The 18,864-nt window shown below is 29.4% G+C and overlaps 1 protein-coding gene across 5 annotated transcripts in view; it reads right to left on the bottom strand.

Annotated features, from left to right (window-relative positions):
• Window positions 1-9,543: 9,543 nt before the first annotated feature.
• The window catches only part of LOC107449944 (uncharacterized), a 45,402-nt gene continuing 36,081 nt past the window's right edge, over window positions 9,544-18,864 (bottom strand). For all 5 annotated transcript variants that reach the window (XM_043050450.3, XM_043050451.3, XM_043050452.3 and 2 more), the window contains 4 exons: window positions 18,093-18,427; window positions 16,472-16,585; window positions 11,847-11,927; window positions 9,544-10,888 (listed from right to left, as the gene is read on the bottom strand). In XM_043050450.3, the coding sequence (XP_042906384.2) occupies window positions 10,541-10,888; window positions 11,847-11,927; window positions 16,472-16,585; window positions 18,093-18,427 (878 nt within the window). In that variant the 3' untranslated portion in view covers window positions 9,544-10,540. The remainder of the gene's footprint in view (window positions 10,889-11,846; window positions 11,928-16,471; window positions 16,586-18,092; window positions 18,428-18,864) is intronic.

Here is an 18,864-nt window from a genome sequence, read left to right as displayed (position 1 = left end):
TTTCTCGCGGGCCGCGGCCCGGAAGTTGCCAAGACTTGGCGATAATTCTGCCACAAATCAGGATATGGAAATGTCCCCAAACATAATTAGGATGAGCGCACTAATTATACTATATATGAACTTACAATAATAGAAAGAATTTTTTTTTCTTCTTTCTATTATTGTAAGTTCATATATATATATTCTCTTCTTTTATGATACACAAATCCAAAAAATTAAAATTAATTTTATCATCATGATTATGAAGCAAGAATAATTACTAGGAGAAAATATTATTTAATAAAAATATATAATCTTGAAAATTATGCGTATGTGTGAAATTTCAATAATAGGAAGAAAATTTTTTTATTAGTGCGCGTATCCTAACAATATTATTATTGTGGTTGTTGAATGAATTATGAAAACATTGAATGGAATACTGTGAGGAAAAAAAAGAAGCTTTTTGCATAATTCGTGGCAAAAACCGACATGATAAAAAAGATTGACAGCACAAGTTTTGAACATGATTTCAAATTTGAATAAAATGTTGGTATCAGGGAATATTATCTAATTCATACTGGTTATTATTATTTTTAATTCAACAGTACTGTAAAAATTTCCTATATATTGATCTCAACCTATTATGAATTGTTCAGAGCTTCAAAAATAAAATTTAACTGTAAACTGTTCTAAACAAAGCAATTCTAAAGTTAATAGCATATTTTACTGTTCTTTTACGGGAAAATTTTCCTTTATTATCAAAGCCCTGACGTACAATCTTTGGAAAGTTTTAACTTCATTAAGTAAAAATTAACTATTATAAATACTAAATTTCTAACATTTTTATGTTCGATTTAAGTTAAGTGTGTTTTTAATTAAAATAACACGTTATATTATAACAATAATTGAAGAAATAAATTTAAAAAAAAATACATACAAAAAAAGAATAGATAAGGATGTCTCATATATACAAATTCACATTTACTGGGTGCGTAGCCAAATTTTTCCACAAAAAATAAGCACCTTTTTAGTACTTTTTAAGTTCTCAAAAAATATTTTTAAGCAGTCAAAAAATATTTTTAAGCGCTACATAAATGAACAAAATGCAAAATAAATTTCAAAGACGTTACACGAATAACCAGTTTCTAACAAAGAACTCTTTTCTTGATTATATTAGCCATTATAAAAAAAGATAAAGAGGTTTTTTGGTTCTATATCAGAGGGTGGAAAATGAAGCCTGAAATTGAGAATATCTTGCACAAAATGCAGCAGCGTTGCACATGAGAGAGCAAGAATCTCACCGAATCCAGCTCAGCAGACTCGCCAGTATTACATCAAACAGGTAAAATGATTGGCGCTTTCATACACTACTATAGACACCGAAATAGATTGTGGTTGAATGAATAGTGAAAACGTTGAATAGAACAATGTGAAAAGCCCGCTTTTGCATAATTCCCGGCGAAAATCGCCATGGTAAAGAAAAAAATCTTATTTTTGAAAAGGGAAAATTAAGCACTTTTTAAAAACACCCCATTAAAAAAGCACCTTTACGGACATTTAAAAAAATAAAATCGAAAATAAGCACCCTTAAGCACTTTTTAAAAACGCTATGCTCCATGTTAAATTCTAATCAGAACACATTTTTAAAGTTTAAAAATACAACAGAATTCTATATAGATATATAATAATAATAAAACTATGCATGAATTTACCATCAAATAAGCAAGTAATATAAGAAATCTTTTTTTTTTTTGAGGTCAATTCCTACTTGTGTCAGCAAAGAAAAATTCTATTTTAGCTACTTTTTATTGATTAATTACAATTTTTTCTCCTATATGAAACTATAATTAATTAATGAATTAATATTTGAAAAAAACTGTATTAACATCAGGTGTCATCCACTACAAATTTAAAAAAAATGTATTTGAAGTTGAGTGTATGAATAAAAAGTATTTTATTAACGATTGAAAATTTGAACAAGATATAAGAGTGTCAACTAATAGTAGGAATTGAAAAAAAGCAATTGTTAGATATAGGTACTAAATTATAAGACACTGAAATTTTTTACTTCATTAAAAAATTAAATGGATCACTTGGAGTAATTGTTCAAGACTTTGATTTTGCTTTTTAATAGCTCAAAGTCATTGTTTAAATAACTCACAGTATTTCATATTTCAGTTTATATTCGTTTGCTTATTCATAAGGAGAGAAGATTAAGTTTCAAAATAGTTTGTTGGGTTATAAAATAAGATTTTTTTACTTACTTTATTTCTTGTTTCCAACAAATCATTTTTTAAAAAAAAATGTTTTTAAACTTGCTTAAGTAGAAGAAAAAATTATCGTAGATCAGTTGCAAATTACAAAATTTCATAACTGTCAATAGTCAGGGAAGAAAAACTTAAATCTGATAACATAAATTCTCAAAAACCGTAATTATTTATTACTCAACTTTAATCTTGAAAAACCGTAATAGTTCGAAACTCTGTAGCATAACTCAAGCAAAAGGTTGAGATAATTTTAATTAAAACAATAACAAATATTTAACCAAAGAAAATTGAATACTCATATTAATGAAGCGAAGCGTAAACAATTAATAAAGTAGAAAAAAAATGGAAAAGAATTGTAGTTTTTAAGCCTCATTGTTAAGAATTCTAAAATATTCATCAATAAAGAAGCATTATTCTCTGCGGTTACTAATATGTAAAAGTCACTTTTCTTCAGTAAACAACTGTGAAATCTTATTTTAAATAATAATCTTGTGTAAAAAGTGTTTATTTTAATAAAAAATAGATTTCTGGATTTCTTTTTTGAATCGAGCAAAAAGTTTTTAAAATTTTTTTTAAATTTATTCTACTGCTAATTTTTGATGTTTCAAATTTTTATCTCCCTTTTGAAGTTTATCTGTAACAGAAATAGACTTATATGCACAATCAAATAAATATGATCAATGTTACAGTTAAGAACTAATTCATCATTATTGCAACTTCAAAATCATGAAAGATGAATACCAAAAGCATAAACTATAGCTAAAAAATTTAAGTGTACGGAATATTTCAGAAGATGACGAACTGTCTTGTCCTTTTTTGAATTAGTATAAATATATCCTTATGATGAAAATTCCGGGTTCCCACTCTTTTAACAAAGCAAAAATTAAGCACTTTTAAGGACTTCTTTTTTGAAAAAATTAAATACTTTTTTGAAAAATTAAGGACTTTAAATATAGTATGACTGTTTATCATCGAATATACATGTCACCAGTGACAGTGCCAATTATTTACCTTTCTAAATAATTCAATCAATAATAAAAAACAATTTTATTATAATGTAAGCACTCATATTACTGTATTAATTAACAAGGCTCACCAATGAAGTACCAGGCAATTTCTGCAAACCCGGGTCGAGTTTTTTAAAAAAAACATTTTCAGATTGCTAAAAGTTAACGTCATCTACGAAACTAATCTGTATTAAATTTTGAATGATTTCATCGAAATTAAATAGTAAAATTAAGTGCAGAAATTAAGATTTGCAATTTTTTTTCCATATATATTAAATTAAAAGAGTAAATAATGAAATTAAAACTATAATATAGTGATGCTGAAAAATGAAGAACTTTTAAAAACCTTGTACCAAAATTAAGTACTTTTAAGAGTCCTTATTTTCAAAAATAAATACTCTATAAAACATTAAATAGGCCAATACTTACCTATGGCTCTGAGACCTGGAACCTAACTCAAGCTGGTGAAAATAAAATTGCCATTTTTGAGAGAAAAGTTTTGAGGGCCATCCTTGGTGGGATAAAAATAAATAATTCCTGGAGAAGATGATATAATACTGAACTGTATAAAATCTACAGAGAGCCAGATATTGTGAAATTCATTAAAATAATTCGAATGAACTGGGCAGCTCACATTTTCAGAAGGAATGAAGACTCAAATTTAAAGAAAATCCTATTACGCAAACCCCTAATGAAAAGGAAAAGAGGTAGACCCAGGCTGAGATGTCTGGATTTAGTTGAGACTGATGTCCTTACTCTAAAGGAGAAAAACTGGCGAACAAGTGTCAGAAGTAGATTCGAATTCAAAGGAAGACACTGGCCCACCCTGGGCTGTCTAGCCGGATATGATGATGATTTTCCAAAATAAAAATTAAGCAGTTTTTAAGTACCGTGGGAACCCTGGAGATAATTATTTTCACTATTAAAAGCATTTTAAAATTCGAACCACATGTTTTTCCAAAACTGTAATTACTACTTTCTAATATGGCAGAATCAGTTTTTATTGATCAAACTGACTTACTTGTACAAGCATTCAGAGTTGGTGGTTGTGAAGTAAACACCTTCCGTATTAAAATATAGTTTTATTTCAGTCCAAAACAATCAAACTTTACACAAGTGATGTTCAACGCAATAATTTCCATACAAAATAAAAACAATAAATACGTTTACATCAAAATGCAATTTCAAATGTAACATAATTTATAACAGTGTTTACTTATAATTTAACAACTTCTCTTAAAACTATTTACAAATGACAGTAACAATCTCTATAGAATTGATTTAACATTATAGAATAAGTTATGAGTAAAAGCACTTTTTAAAATAATCAGTTATAATATTTCAATTTTTAAAAATATATCTTTTTATAATGAGATATTTTTAAAAAGAATTCTTATCTATAGTTTTGATTACTTATTTTCCCTCTGTATTGAAACACATCATTAAAAAAAAAACAAAGAAAATGGTGTGTTTTAGTACAGAAAATCGGATTTAATAAGGGTCTTGCAATGGAGAGTTATATATAATATAATTTTATAAACAAATAAGAATGAATCAAACATACTTTTTTTTGTTTTTTTTAAATTATGACTTAGTTCTTTTACTTTTGGCAACATGTAAATACGTAATACATTTAAACTAATATTACACAAACTCCCATTTAACAAAGCACAGTTCATTAGAGCTAACATTGACTAAAATCGAAAACTGGAAACTTGAATATCATAGTTTCTAAGTAATTATTTCGTTAAATATCTGTCCTTTGAGTTTAAAAGTAAAATAACTAAAATACATAAAAACCAAACATAAAGAAAGAGAAAAAAAAAAATTATAAATGCAAGCTTATAAAAAGTAAATTCAAGAGTAGGAAAATAAAAAGAAATAAGATTTAAGTAATTTATATCTCAATGACAAAGATAGTAAAATAAATAAAGAACACAAACACATAAGAATAGGAATGCTTGCCACCTTTGTGTGCAGAGCTGCCAAAAGAAATTATGTGAATTCAAATTTTACAGTGATTCACAGAGCAAGCTTTGACATAAATCGTAATTTTTAATGATTCCACTTTTTTTTTTACGACTCACCGGCGTTTCAAATCTACAACTTGTTGGTCTACAGGACCACATGAGGCTTTTTAACAATCACTATGAAAGACAATAACAAATTATGAATAAAAGATATTTTCATTAAAAGGTAAGAGGCTCATACTTTATGAAAATAAATTGCTTTAGATCATTAAAATACATTAAATTTTACAAGTGAATTAAAGTTATTTTTTAAGTTTAAAAGTAAAGTTTTTTTAACAATTTATATCAATGAACGCAATGGGATATAATCTATTGAAAGGAAATAAAATAGCAATTCAATTGTCGATTTTATAGTAACAAAGAAACAATGGTTTAAGGCACCGAAATATTATTATGGGGTTCTATCCCCGACTGCGAATTGAAGTCTATCCAGATTCAGATTGATGGCTTGTCTTGGGTGTAAAGGCACCATAATGCTTTTGATTATAAAATTGCAAAACCTTAACCTCCAAGAACCTGGAGGTTGCAGGGATGCTTCACTATACTGGTCATACATTACAATGACCAAATCTAATAATGTTCTAATATATACAGTGCTTAAATTTGCAGCTATCAAATGTGCTTGCAGGTAGCTCAATACAGGGTTGCCACAGAAAAAAAATGAACAAAATAGTTGCTTTTAGTAGCTTAAAGCATGAAAATAGTTGTCAAAATAAGTACAAATATTTCTAAAAATATGACTAAAATTTATTAAATGACTTAATTGGGATATACCATGATCCATTTAGTCCAGTGGATGGCAAATATCATAATTCTTATATAAATGTTAGTGTTCTAGCACTAGATTACTATATAAAAAAAACATAGAGTATTTGCAAAAAAAAAAAAAAAAACTTTTTCGAAAAATTTGCTTTTTCAGCCTTTTTAGGCAAAAAAAGTTGCCCATAGTCGCATCATGCCAAAAATAGTTGCATTTTAGTCGCCTGTGGCAACCCTGTCAATACTAGAAAAGAATTGATGAAAATATTAATTTATAGAGTAAAATCTTTCTTATTTAGAGTTGACATGGCACAAGGGTTAAAGGCACTGACGTGTCACTGAGCAGAACCACGATTTTTGGAGACGCCCGCCTAACTTCAGATCAGCTTGTTTAGGAAGTAAAGATGACATTTCTGGTATTTTAAAATATTAAAAAGTAGAAAAGAAAAATGCAAAAATATTGCAAACAGCAATACAATAAAACTTGGTAGTTTATCAGCAAACATTTGAAGTAAAAATATTGAATTCTTTACAGCATTCAAGATCACATTAAAAAAATAATTTAATTTTACTGTTATCTAGTTTTAAACATTAAACTGAAAAAGGTGATTGTCCACGATGCTTGCAAAGAACGGAGGAAAGCAATCCACAATGCGTTTCACATATTTGTCACAAAGCAAGACTTTAGTTACTGTACAAGTATGTTTCAGAACTATATCAGAGGCAAATTGACGAAGTTTTCTTACAAGTAAAAATTTATAATTTATGGATTTGAAAATAGTAAATGGTCTACTAGATCCATTAGAGTGTAGTTTCTGTTTCAATATACAGAACTATGTCATATGACAACAAAAATTCAAGACATACATTAAATATATAAAACAATAAAAGTCAAATCACAATAAAAAAATCCTACAATAAGAAAATGAAATACTCTTCATTCAGATCAACATTAAAAGGACGCTAATAAAAACAAGATCTGTATGCAATTCCTCAAACCTGCAGTAAAGATTAAGGCTCCAAATAAAATTTTTTTTAGTTTAACTACCAATTCTAATTTTTAAATATTCATTTCTCATAAATAAATGCTATGTATTTAAAATTTTTGTTGAAATAAATATTTCATCACTGTTAACGTTCTATACTGCATATAATCTTATTTGTTGTTTCATGTTCTTAGATTTTTGATTAATCACTTAATTAAATATTAATAGTCAAATGTAACAAAAAAACGAATTTGCAAATGCTAAGTAAAACATTTTTTAACGGTATAGAAAATTTCTATATAAAAACAAAAAACCACATCTACACAAATGGGAAAAAAAGTGAACCACATATACCCCGTATCAGAAACATGTGAGGTTGACCAGCAAGCCACAAAATTCGAATTCTAACAACATGCCAGATAATTTGGGGTTCATTTTGCAAAAGAAAAAAAAAGGTAAATTTTTCTCCTGATAGAACTAAGGTGAAAAATTTACCTTTCTTTTTTTCTTTTGCAAAACGAACCCTCAATTATCTGATAACATATCAAACCATGACAGGGAAAAAAGTAAGTAAGAAAACTGGTATTTTTCGTTTCTTCCTCAACAACAACTTTCTTAAAGTATGTAATTGAGTAGTAGATGAAAGTGGCCTTCACAAACATTCACTGCAATATGTTTACAATTTGCAATATGCTGTCTGAGGCTGCAATATGTTTACAATTGCAAATAAAATGCACACACATTATCGGTCAAGTTTTGCCAGTATGTTTTAGGGGTATTTATGTCAGAAATATACACTTTTAAATGTTGACAGACAAGAGTAAATATAATACTATTTGCTTCATAATACTGCAACAATACAAAATGTTAAATGCCTTAGTCTCATATTGACCATGTAATACTTCTTGCTTTATTCATGAAATCAAAAATGACTTTAAGCAAAAAGAACATAAGTTGAATTAGTTAAAATGAATCTTATTATTTGTCAAGTTTTGCCAGCATGTTTTAGAGGTATTTAAGTCAGAAATATATAATTTCAAATGCTGACAGACAAGAGTAAATATAATACTATCTGCTTCATAATACTGCTACAATACAATATGTTTAATACCTTAGTCTCATATTGACCATAGAATACTTCTTGCTTTATTTATGAAAACAAAAACAACTTTAAGCAGCAAAGAAAAAAAAAGAACGTAAGTTCAATCAGTTAAAATGAATCTTTTTCACCTGTTAGCCAACCACCAAGAAGGAATCAACTGACGCAGGTTATCCCGCCAAAACTTTCACAGGGCAATTGAATTTATGATTCGAAAAAGGAACTATAGTTTGATTAATTTATCAACCAGTAATAAATTCAGGAACCAAACCAGATATCAAAAGAAAAACATTGTGTTAAGCATTGATTTTAAAAATAAAATTAGATGTTCTTTTAAAATTAGAATTTACAATTTACTCTTAATAACGTAGTGCATCCGTAAATTCAATAACTTGTCATTAGAGGAATCAATGATAATTTGTAAATACAGTCAAACCTTAATATGTATCGCGATAATTCGTAAATAGTTTTTGTTCCAAACCTCTTTTTCCCCCAAAAGAATGTGTCCACCTATATAACCTGACTGCAGTTCTGTCAGGGAATTTTTTTCCGGAATGTGGCTTATTCTTAGGAAGGCTTGGGTGGCCACTTCATATATGATGTCACCAAAGATGGATAACACCCGATCACAGTAGCGTAGTTTTAATGTATATATACATAAGTTCACAATGTAGAGAAAACAAAAAAGATATAACCTTTTCATCAGCTCACACGATTATCTTCGCAAAAAGGAGTGCATTCTAATATTGTATCAATATAGAAAAAGCAAAATATAGCAATAAGATAGCGTGAGGAGCCCTCAAAAACAATTTTTTGGGAACAAAATAGAATAGAACACAGTAAGTAATAAATATCACATAAAAAAAGAAAATAAGATGCAAAGAAAAACAGAACAAAACATAAAACGAAATCTATAAAGCAAGTAACGAATTCAAATGAACTTACATATATATATATTTCATGCCTGAAAAGTAATGTTTAATTTGTCATAAACATTTTATTATTGATTTAATAATTTTAAAATCTGTTAAAATTGATTCCCAAAGATTTTTTTCTACATCGTGAGAATAGCAAAAGATAATAAATATTTCCTTTGTGGCATTAATTTTTTTTTTTTTGCAATATCAAGATTTGACTGCATGCAGTAAATTAACAATACAAAAACAATGTACTTCATGAAAAAAATGAGTTTAAAAAATTTTTTTTTTTTTACACACAGTAAGTGCATTATTATAACAAGTGACTTAAATTATTTTAAACTTATGCTCTACTTCAATTAAAACAAGTCAAAATAAGAACTCTACACACAACCCTTTATTAACATCAATAACATTTCCTCCCTAAAGTATTATTTTTTTTTTAACTTAATACATTTGTGCGCAAATTGGAGTTCTAAAAAAAGTTTTATACATAAAAAAGTATGAAAATATGTTAATATTTATTAGATCGAAAGAAAAAAACTTAATTAGCAGCCTAAGGAATTAAATATATTACTTTCATAATAAAAATAGCATGTAAGAATTTTAAAATTATGTATTAAAAAAGTTATTATTTAAAAAATTATGATAAATTAGCAGCAATGGAAGTTATCATTACTAGCAATTAATACTTTTCTAGATATTTAAAAATTTTATTTTTAAATAAAACTAAGTTTTCACACATTGTAAAATAGGTTACTACCTAAAGAAATTTACTGTATAAAAAAAGGATGTAATTAGCTGTTCTAAAAATTAGCACTAATACTGGCACAAGATCAATTCTAATACATTGAAAAAAATAATCTGTTGACTTAAAAGAAAAAAAAGAGAAACCCGAGTGTTATTAGCTGCCTTTTGAGTTAACAGTTTACACGTATGTAGTCATTTAGCACACACCAAGATGAGATTAGTTTTAATATTAAAAAGAATTTTTTCAGTTCTAGTTTCAGAAATGCAAATAATCTGAACCTAAACCTTAAAGTGATTAAGGAAAAACAATACCTTTTAAGCTAAAACTTATTACTATAATGCCTGAAGCAATAATTTTAACTTGTTTGAATGACAGTATAGCATGACCATAAAGATTATAGTCAATACGCATAGACAAAAAAAATAAATTAGATCATGAGCGCAATATTGACAGGGATGCCAACTTTTCGAATGACATATATATTTTTTTTATAAAATAAAAAAAACCTATCAAGAAATTTAAAAGTTTAGTTTAAAAATTCCATTTCTCCTTTGAAATTCGATTCTTCCTAAATAAATCTTAAAAAAAAAAGTTTGCAGTCATTAAAGCATAATCTTCAAAAATTCAAAATTTTCGAAAATCATAATATGAAGATGTAAATTTAAAATCTTAATGAGTTGGCACCCCTGCAGCCCCATTTCTCTAAAAAAGACAAGATAATAGAATTAACAATTAAACAATTGAATTAATCTACATCGACACCTGGAAATTCTTCACCCACAGAAGCGTCACTCAAAAGTCCCTGCTCCGCACGCCGCTCCCAATAAGTGGCTCTTTCCAATATAGACCTCGAGATATGGCGACCCACTTTTAACTTATTGACTGAGGTAGAACTGGTGTTACTTTCATCTGACGTGTAGCCATGTCCATTGTCCCCTTGGGTGGAGCCTTGAGCTGATTCGGGACTGCACAAAGTTTCTCTCTCCGCGTCCAGGGAAGACACTGGAATAGTTCTATTCATTGGCTTAGGAAAATTCAGTTTGGCAAGATCGCGGAACTCCCTTGACAAACTTCGAGCTGTCAAACTATGAACCTGTAAGAAAAAGACAATTTTTACTGGCGAAATGAAAAGAATTATTTACAGGAAATAAGATCTAGACACACTTTGCCATTTCGATTTTTTAAGATAGCTAACCTTACCTAATTATGAATAAATTGAAATAATATTTTTTTTTTATCTTATTATGTACTTGCCAACAATTTCAGTTTAATTAATAATTGATTTAGCAAATACATATACATATATTGTGAAAAATGATTATTCAAACAGGAGCACAGAAAAATCTAGAATAGTCCCCTTTGCCTGAAAATAGGTGCCTTTTTAACCTTTTCTGGCAAAGAAAGTTGCCATAGTCGCCTCAGGTCAAAAATAGTTGCAAATAGTCGCCTGTGGCAACCCTTGGAGGCTCACAGTTTCTTAGAATTGTTACATTTGGGTGAACAGTTGATTTTGAATTTAATATTAAATCAATATTTTTCACAGCCCCAAACAGATCCCCTAACTGATTAAACTGACTTTCTTGATTTCACAATAACAAATACGGTTAATAATTTTTCATTTCAAAAACTTTTATTGGTTTTTGTGTTTATTAATTATTTAAAGATGTTTAGAAAAAATTTTAAAATTTTTTTACAAATAAAAATGATCACAAAAAAGAATGCTGAAGCTTTTTCTTGATTTCATATTTTGACAAAGAACATTTGGAAGCAACTTAATCTTCGATTTTATCAAAATTATTTGTTGGTAACACCTACTTTTTACGGAATGTTGTTTGAGTTCATATAAAACAAGAGAATTTAAAATAATTAATGATCATATAAACAATTTGTATATTTCAAAACTTATTTTGATGATATTTTTATGCCTTTAACTACAGCTAATCCTATATAAGAGTAAGATAAAATTTTAATTGCTGTTAAATTGATAATAGATATAATTAAAAATAGAAAAAACTTATATGGAAAAAAAAATCAGTTGGGAGAATCACTACCTTCTGGCATGGTCTACTTCTTTTCTGTTTTTCAACTTCTTGTTTACTGGATCCTAAAACTACTTTTTTATGGAAGATTTCCTAAAAAAAAAAGTTAAGCAAGTTAAGTAAAAATGCATCACTCAAATGCTCTGATGAGTTCTAACATGATATGGAAGTTAGCCAATCATCATTGAGGATGATATGAAAGTATTTATCTAGTTAAAGTAGCTTACATAATAAAGCAAAAAAAGTTTTTCAGTTAGTCGGGCGCAACTGTCGCCAAACCCAAGCCAAGTCACCAAGCAAAGGGAATGACAAAACAGTCAGGGGAATAAAAATAGAAAACGTTCAAATATAAACAATATTAATGAATGGTGAACAAAATAGTTTTACCCAAAAAGAATGCTTATAATAAGTGGTTTTTCCAGAATACTGTGATGTCCTTGAGAATTTGCTCCAATGGATCCATCTTCAATTCTGGCTAAATCCCAAATTTTCATCATTTTTTAAAAACAAAAATTAAGATGGAAGAAAGAAAGGAAAACATGCTTTGTTTTGTTGAATTCAGAAAACAGATCACATGGCTCAAAACTTACATTCCCCTGATGATTGTAAGACATTTTCTGGAATTCTACATTATTTGGCGATTTTTCACTTGCTCACGACTAACGGACAAGTACTCAAAAAATATACGAAAAGAGCATGATAGTGTAAGGGTAGTTGAAAATATTGTTATGCCCACACCAAGAGTACAACTCGGTAAGAATAACAGCTTAGTCCACTTGATTAAAGTATATGCCCATTCATGAAGAGGTAAGTAACCTCATAAATCACTCATTATAAATAGCTTAAAAAATAAATAGTGACGCAGAAAAGATCCAGCTAGAAAAATTTTAGTTGAAAATAATAATAACTGAAAAATATTTAACAAAGGTTCCTAATTCAAATTAACGTGAGACTAATGCATGATGGACAATTGTACAATGGCTGTATTTGCAGATGGAATTAAAAAATACTATGATAAAAAAGATTCATATTACTTAAATCAATGTTATTGATTCTAGGTGAGCTGGGATTCTTCAAACTCTGTTTATTACAGACTTGTTTAAGTTTTAGTATTATCATAAATTTTAAAAAAATGTTACTGCTTTCTATAAATTTACAATTACTTATTACACATTGAAATATTATACAAATTTATTTAATTCAAGATTTTTGGAAATAGTTTTCGCTATGGATTCTAAATTCTCTGATATTTCTTTTCTTAGGGTTTTACTTTGTTCCTATAAGCAGATGCATTACCAGTAGTACTGAATTTCTTTTATTCTGTTGATTTTGTAGGTCAATATGGGTCTTCCACCAAGAACCTCTCATTAAAAAAAAAATAATTTAATAATTAAAAAAAAAAAGCACTATCTCTTCTATGTGCAGTATCCCCCTTGTCCACAATCTATTCTTTTCTCTCAGAATGCTTCACTCGCCTCATAGAGTATCATTCAGAAGGCAGAATATATTAAAGAAAGAACCAATATATTAATGAAAGGACATGCTTTATTCCTCTTGCCTCCTCGAACACTTCTTGTCTTCCTAAAATGCTCCATTCTCGATGCATGGTCTAAGTCAGAGATGGGCAAACTGTAGTCCACCGGAAGGTTTTATCCGACCCGCGGATAGAATTTTAACTTGCCGATCCGTGGCAAATATAAACAATATACATCCCTTTTCTTGTCTACTTTGTTTAAAGCTATTTTTGTTCTTTCTTTTTTAACAAAGTATTGATGACCTTTTTACTTTCTCTATTTTTGTTCTACAAAACATAAATTGATGGAAATAGTTCTTTATAGAATAGCCGTAGATTGGCGTCATCTGAAGCAGTTGTTTCTAAATATGCCAAAGTTAGTGTTTTACAAATCATTACCAAAAGCTAGTTTACCAAATTTAATATTTCATGCCCAGGAAATCAGTGCTATGTTTGCTTCATCTTATATATGTGAACAAGTGTTTCAACTATAAACCTCGGAAAAAATCATTTCAGAAGTAGACTAACAGGCAATCATTTAGCCTTGAGCATTAAAATATGTACATCTCACTTGGAATCTCAATATAAAGAACTTTTAAAAATGAAATCTCAATTTCATTCATCTCATTAAATATTTATATTAAAACTTGCATATCGTTTTTCTATTTTATAAGTTTTTACTTGGCCCACGAAACTGTTTTTCTTTGTTTTTTTGCCCTCAACCAAAAAAGTTTGCCCATCCCTGGTCTAAGTGATAAAAGAACGGCTTTTTGTTTCAAAATACTGTTCCTATCAACATAGTGATTTTGAAAAATTAAGGACTTTAAAAAAACTTGTACCAAAATTCAGTACTTTTAAGAGGCCTTATTTTCCAAAATAAAAATTAAGCAGTTTTTAAGGACTTTTAACAACCACGGGAACCCTGGTTTATATATATAACTAAACTCAGTGGTGCTACAGCCCATAGAGAGTTAAGGTCTACTTTGCCCACCCCAGTTTTTTTGACCTCGAGCTCCAGGCAAGAGCAAATCTTCTGGTCGGGTGGTAAGCTGAACCCCCAGCGTTTAGTTCCCATGCATGCTTGGTACTCATTTTCTCAATCCACTGAAGAGATGACAGGCTGAGTCAACCTGCTCTAGTCTGATGATCGAACCAAGGACTTGTGGCACGAGAGTGCTACCACTCAGCCACATACCCAAGTAAAAATTTTTGATGGTTTTCTATTAATGGACCAACATAATCTTGTTGGTAACCATCAATAATTCCATCATGAACCATTATATTTTTTAATTGTAACCAACATAAGTAACCATCACCTCAATGTACGAATTCAGACTGATTTATAATGGTCTAACATAAAGATAGTAACTTGTATTGATGGTTTGTTCATGTTGAACCATCAGAAATTTTCATCATAGTGTCTTAGAAATCAAATGTTGGAACGATCATGAACCACCATCACCCCAATGTAGGAATTCAGAATGATTTATGATGGTCCAACATAAAAAACCCCAAATTGTTTTGATGGTATATTCCAGAGAACCAACAAGAATTCTCATTAAACCATCATGAAAATGTACAGTTGGAACCATCAGAGATTCTTGGTCCATGAAAGTCTAACTTCTCTTGCTGGTTAACCATCATAGTTTTAAAGAAGCATCTTCTATCAGGGAATGAAGGAAGTTTGTTGGCAGATCAATAACCACGAACACATAATGGAAAAAGTTGGATGATGGTTGGTGACCATCAAATCATAAGTCGCACTGAAACCAACATAAACCATCAAGAATCTTGACTTGGGTAACAAGAATCTATTACAATGGGAATGGGTAACAATGGGACAAGAATCTATTACAATGGGATTGCGTAACAATGGTCTTCATAGCAAAATGTAGAGAAAAGATGGAAACTTATTTTATGGGTTCTATTTACTTGCGGCTTATGAGCAGTAAATGAAACTTATTGTTTTTCTTCATTTTTTTCTTTTTGTACAGTCAAACCTCGATATCTCGAACTTGAAGGGAGAGGAGAAAAAATTTGAGACATCGAAAATTTGAATTATCGAAAATCGCATGTTATCGATGGTAGAATAAAGAAAAATGCTCTTTACATACCTTATTTACTATTCCATATTTATTCTAAAAACACTTTTTACACTTTCATCTAAAAAAAGATTCAATTGTTGTTTGCTTTAGAGATGTGTAAGAAAGTTTGTCTATAACACTTTCTAAGTGGACTATAGCTTTAAATGTCTCCTCTGACATATCTGCCTCTCAGTAAATCTCCTTACAGTGTCCACTGCAGAAAGTGCTTGTTTGTTAGTAACATTGGGAGGTAAATCTTTGATTTTCTCATCCTCTTCTTCTGATAGTTCACAAGAAGCTTTCGTTTGAGTGATGATATCATCCCACTGACCACACACTGTTACTGCATCATCTACGTTTACAAACTCATGAAAATCCATGTCATCAAGCTTCATGAGTCCGGTCAATCTGTTCCAATCATTTTCGGTGTAGTTTTCAGCAGAATTAACGATATTGATTGTTTGACTACTTCCGTGATCTTTAATGAAGCTAGACTTCTTGAAGCCATTCATTATCGTAGAGGAAGAAACATCATTCCATGTCTTGTGAGCCATTCTTAAAAAAAAAATTTTTGAATATTTTTTTCATTTCAGAAAAAAAATGTACACGATTTATAGAGAAAAAAAATTCAAGCTATCGAGGGATTAGAAAAAAAAATCGTGAAATCAAGTTTTTTTTAACATTGAGTGCATAGGAAATTTGAAGGGAATTTTTTTCCCTTCGAGATATCGAAAAATTCGTGAGATTGAAGTTCGATTTAGCGAGGTTTGACTGTATTTATTTATTATGATATATATATATATATATATATGGTTAATTTTTTCTTTGCCAAGGAGAGCAGTAGGGCTAACCTTTATTAGCATTGGCATAGCTAGGATGATCAGTAAATAAAGTGTCCTGTCCTCCTAATACAGTTGGTTGGAAATAAAAGCAACATATTATTTTCCTTCAAACTGCTCACAAAAGAGAAGAGTCACAGTAAGAAGGTTTGAAGATATTGATTACTTCATTTAAAAAAAAAAAAAAAAGCTGGAAATTACTTCATTTTCTCGATTGGCCTCCCTCGGTGTGTCGATTGAAGTGTCTTTAATTTCACGCTCAAGTCTCCTGATACGATTCTCCAATGTAAACACTTTTCCAGACCTTACATAGACCTGCAAAAAACGATTGTCTCTTCAGCGAAAATTTATACCAGAATTTTTTACATAATATATATATATATATATATAGGATGGAAGTATTAAATTGAAGTTAAGGATGGAATAGTATTAAATTGAAATTTTGCTATACTAGATAAGGACATTTGAGGTGCTGAAAAACCATTCAGAGTTAGATAAAGAATCATTATTTTTTTCAAAAACTGCTTGTTTCTCATATGTCTGTAGAGTTTCTACATACTGCCTTAAAGAAACATGTAACAAAGATTATTTGTTTCTATTGTTTAAAGTTCTTAATTTATGAACATAAAATCAATAAAACTCAAAAACATTTTCAAAAACTTTTAATAATTTTGATAAAACAACTAATTTTTTCTATTGCAGAGCAAAAATTGTGAAAATCTTTCATTTTTTGTCATTCAGAAAGACCACTGACACGGCAAAGAAAAAATACTTTTTAAAAGATGGAAAATTAAGTACTTTTCACAAACCCCGAATAAAAAATGCACCTTCAAGGGCTTTTAAAAAACTGAAATCAAAAATAAGAACCTTTAAACACTTTTTAAAAACATTATGCACCCGGAAAAATAAAGCAGGCAATACAAGCAATAAAATTAGTTAGTATTATCGCCAAAGGCAACTTTCAGCAGCTATTAGAGTGATTTAAAAAACTCGCTTTTTTATTTTGTCTCAATCTACATTTCTTACTACCCAAATTTAACTCTACATCTACTCTAATCTACATTTTTTCATTGCAGAAAAAAAGATAAAGAAACTAAAGTTGATCTATTGCTTCAAATTTCGTATTTTTTTAAAAGGGGGGAAAGACAATTTTCTAATGAAGCTGCTGGACAGTCGAAAAACTTATGGATTGGCTGTAATTTTTAGATCGTAATTTACATTTAACAAATATAACCTTACATTTAACAAATATAATAATTTAACCTCATATTTAACATTGAAACAAATTATAAAGTGTCTTTTAGTTTACTTTTGCGAGACATTTTGTAAAAGTTCTTCCTTTGCATTTAAATACTCATGATAAGTTAAGCTTTCTTAAAAGTTTTTACACATGCTATATATTTTTTAAAAAAAATCATTATCTTAGCAATAAATATTTCTTAGATCAGAAAATTTGAATCCTGGTACATAAACTTCGAACCATTTGGCCAAAAAAGTTTTTTTTTTTTTTTTTTTTTTTATAACGACAAGTACTAAACTTTCGTTCTTCACCTCAGAAGATGCCGGAAGTGTTGCTCATTTAACATTAACCTGTGAGCCTAAGTCACTGAGGCGAGCAACATTACCTACGCCACAGACACCCCTTCATAATGTGGGTCACAATTACAAATCACAGAACACACAGAGAGGGAAACGTTCATGCCCTGAGCGGAATTTGAACCTGCAGCCACTGGCTTCAAAATGAGACACGCTGACTGGCATTTGGCCAGAAGTTGCTCCTCGGCCGGAGGTATTAAAACAAAAATAAAGAGATACCACTCACTTTTTCTTCAAATGAATTGAGAGCTTCATCAGAAAGGCAGTTATCGGGAGAGACGCGCCTCATGGAGCTCTGCAGTTTAAACAGTCTGTCAGAAGGTGGGATTTCCTTGTTAATGTAATAGTCTCTCTCATACAATTCACTGTTGATGGACTTGGGGCCACAGTTCACTTTATGAAGAGGGGATTCATCAGATGGTACGGTGTGTTCAAAATCTTGAAATGATCGAAATCCAGTCTTGTGTGTAGATCGCTTAGAAATATTTTCAGCACTGTACGGGTTGTTTTTTAAAGGAACTGCATTCAACCATTTCTTGTGCTCTCTTTCTGCAATAGTACCTACAGAAATGAGGACTCAAAATTATTTATTTGAAGAATTAACTTCAAATATAAAAAATGGACTATATCCAATTATGAGTCATGGTGACTCAGGGGATAGAGCACTCGCCCAGTGGCGTAGTTATGGGGACAAAAACCCCTCCAAAATTAAATAGTACTTGAATAATGAACTATTGCATGGTCAAAAAGTTTTCATTTTTTGTGATATACAGTGGTGGCCAAAAGTGTGGAAATTTTTTGAAAGTTTCATGTTTTTCAACTTTGTGTGTTTGTAGAATATATTAATTCTCACTTAAATACAAAAGTTTAGATATCAAACTGAAGGTAATTTAATGTAGAATTTAATAATAAATAAAAGTTATGCAACTAACAGTAAGATCTATCTTAGATTTGCATTTTTTTAAAGTGATAATTACACAATCAATACTTAGTAGGAT

This window comes from Parasteatoda tepidariorum, chromosome 3 (assembly GCF_982258835.1).
Source record: "Parasteatoda tepidariorum strain Cologne lab strain chromosome 3, Ptep-v5.0, whole genome shotgun sequence".
Taxonomy (NCBI): domain Eukaryota; kingdom Metazoa; phylum Arthropoda; class Arachnida; order Araneae; family Theridiidae; genus Parasteatoda; species Parasteatoda tepidariorum.
The sequence above is the reverse complement of the archived record's forward strand: the minus strand, read 5'-3'. Positions and strand labels throughout refer to the sequence as shown.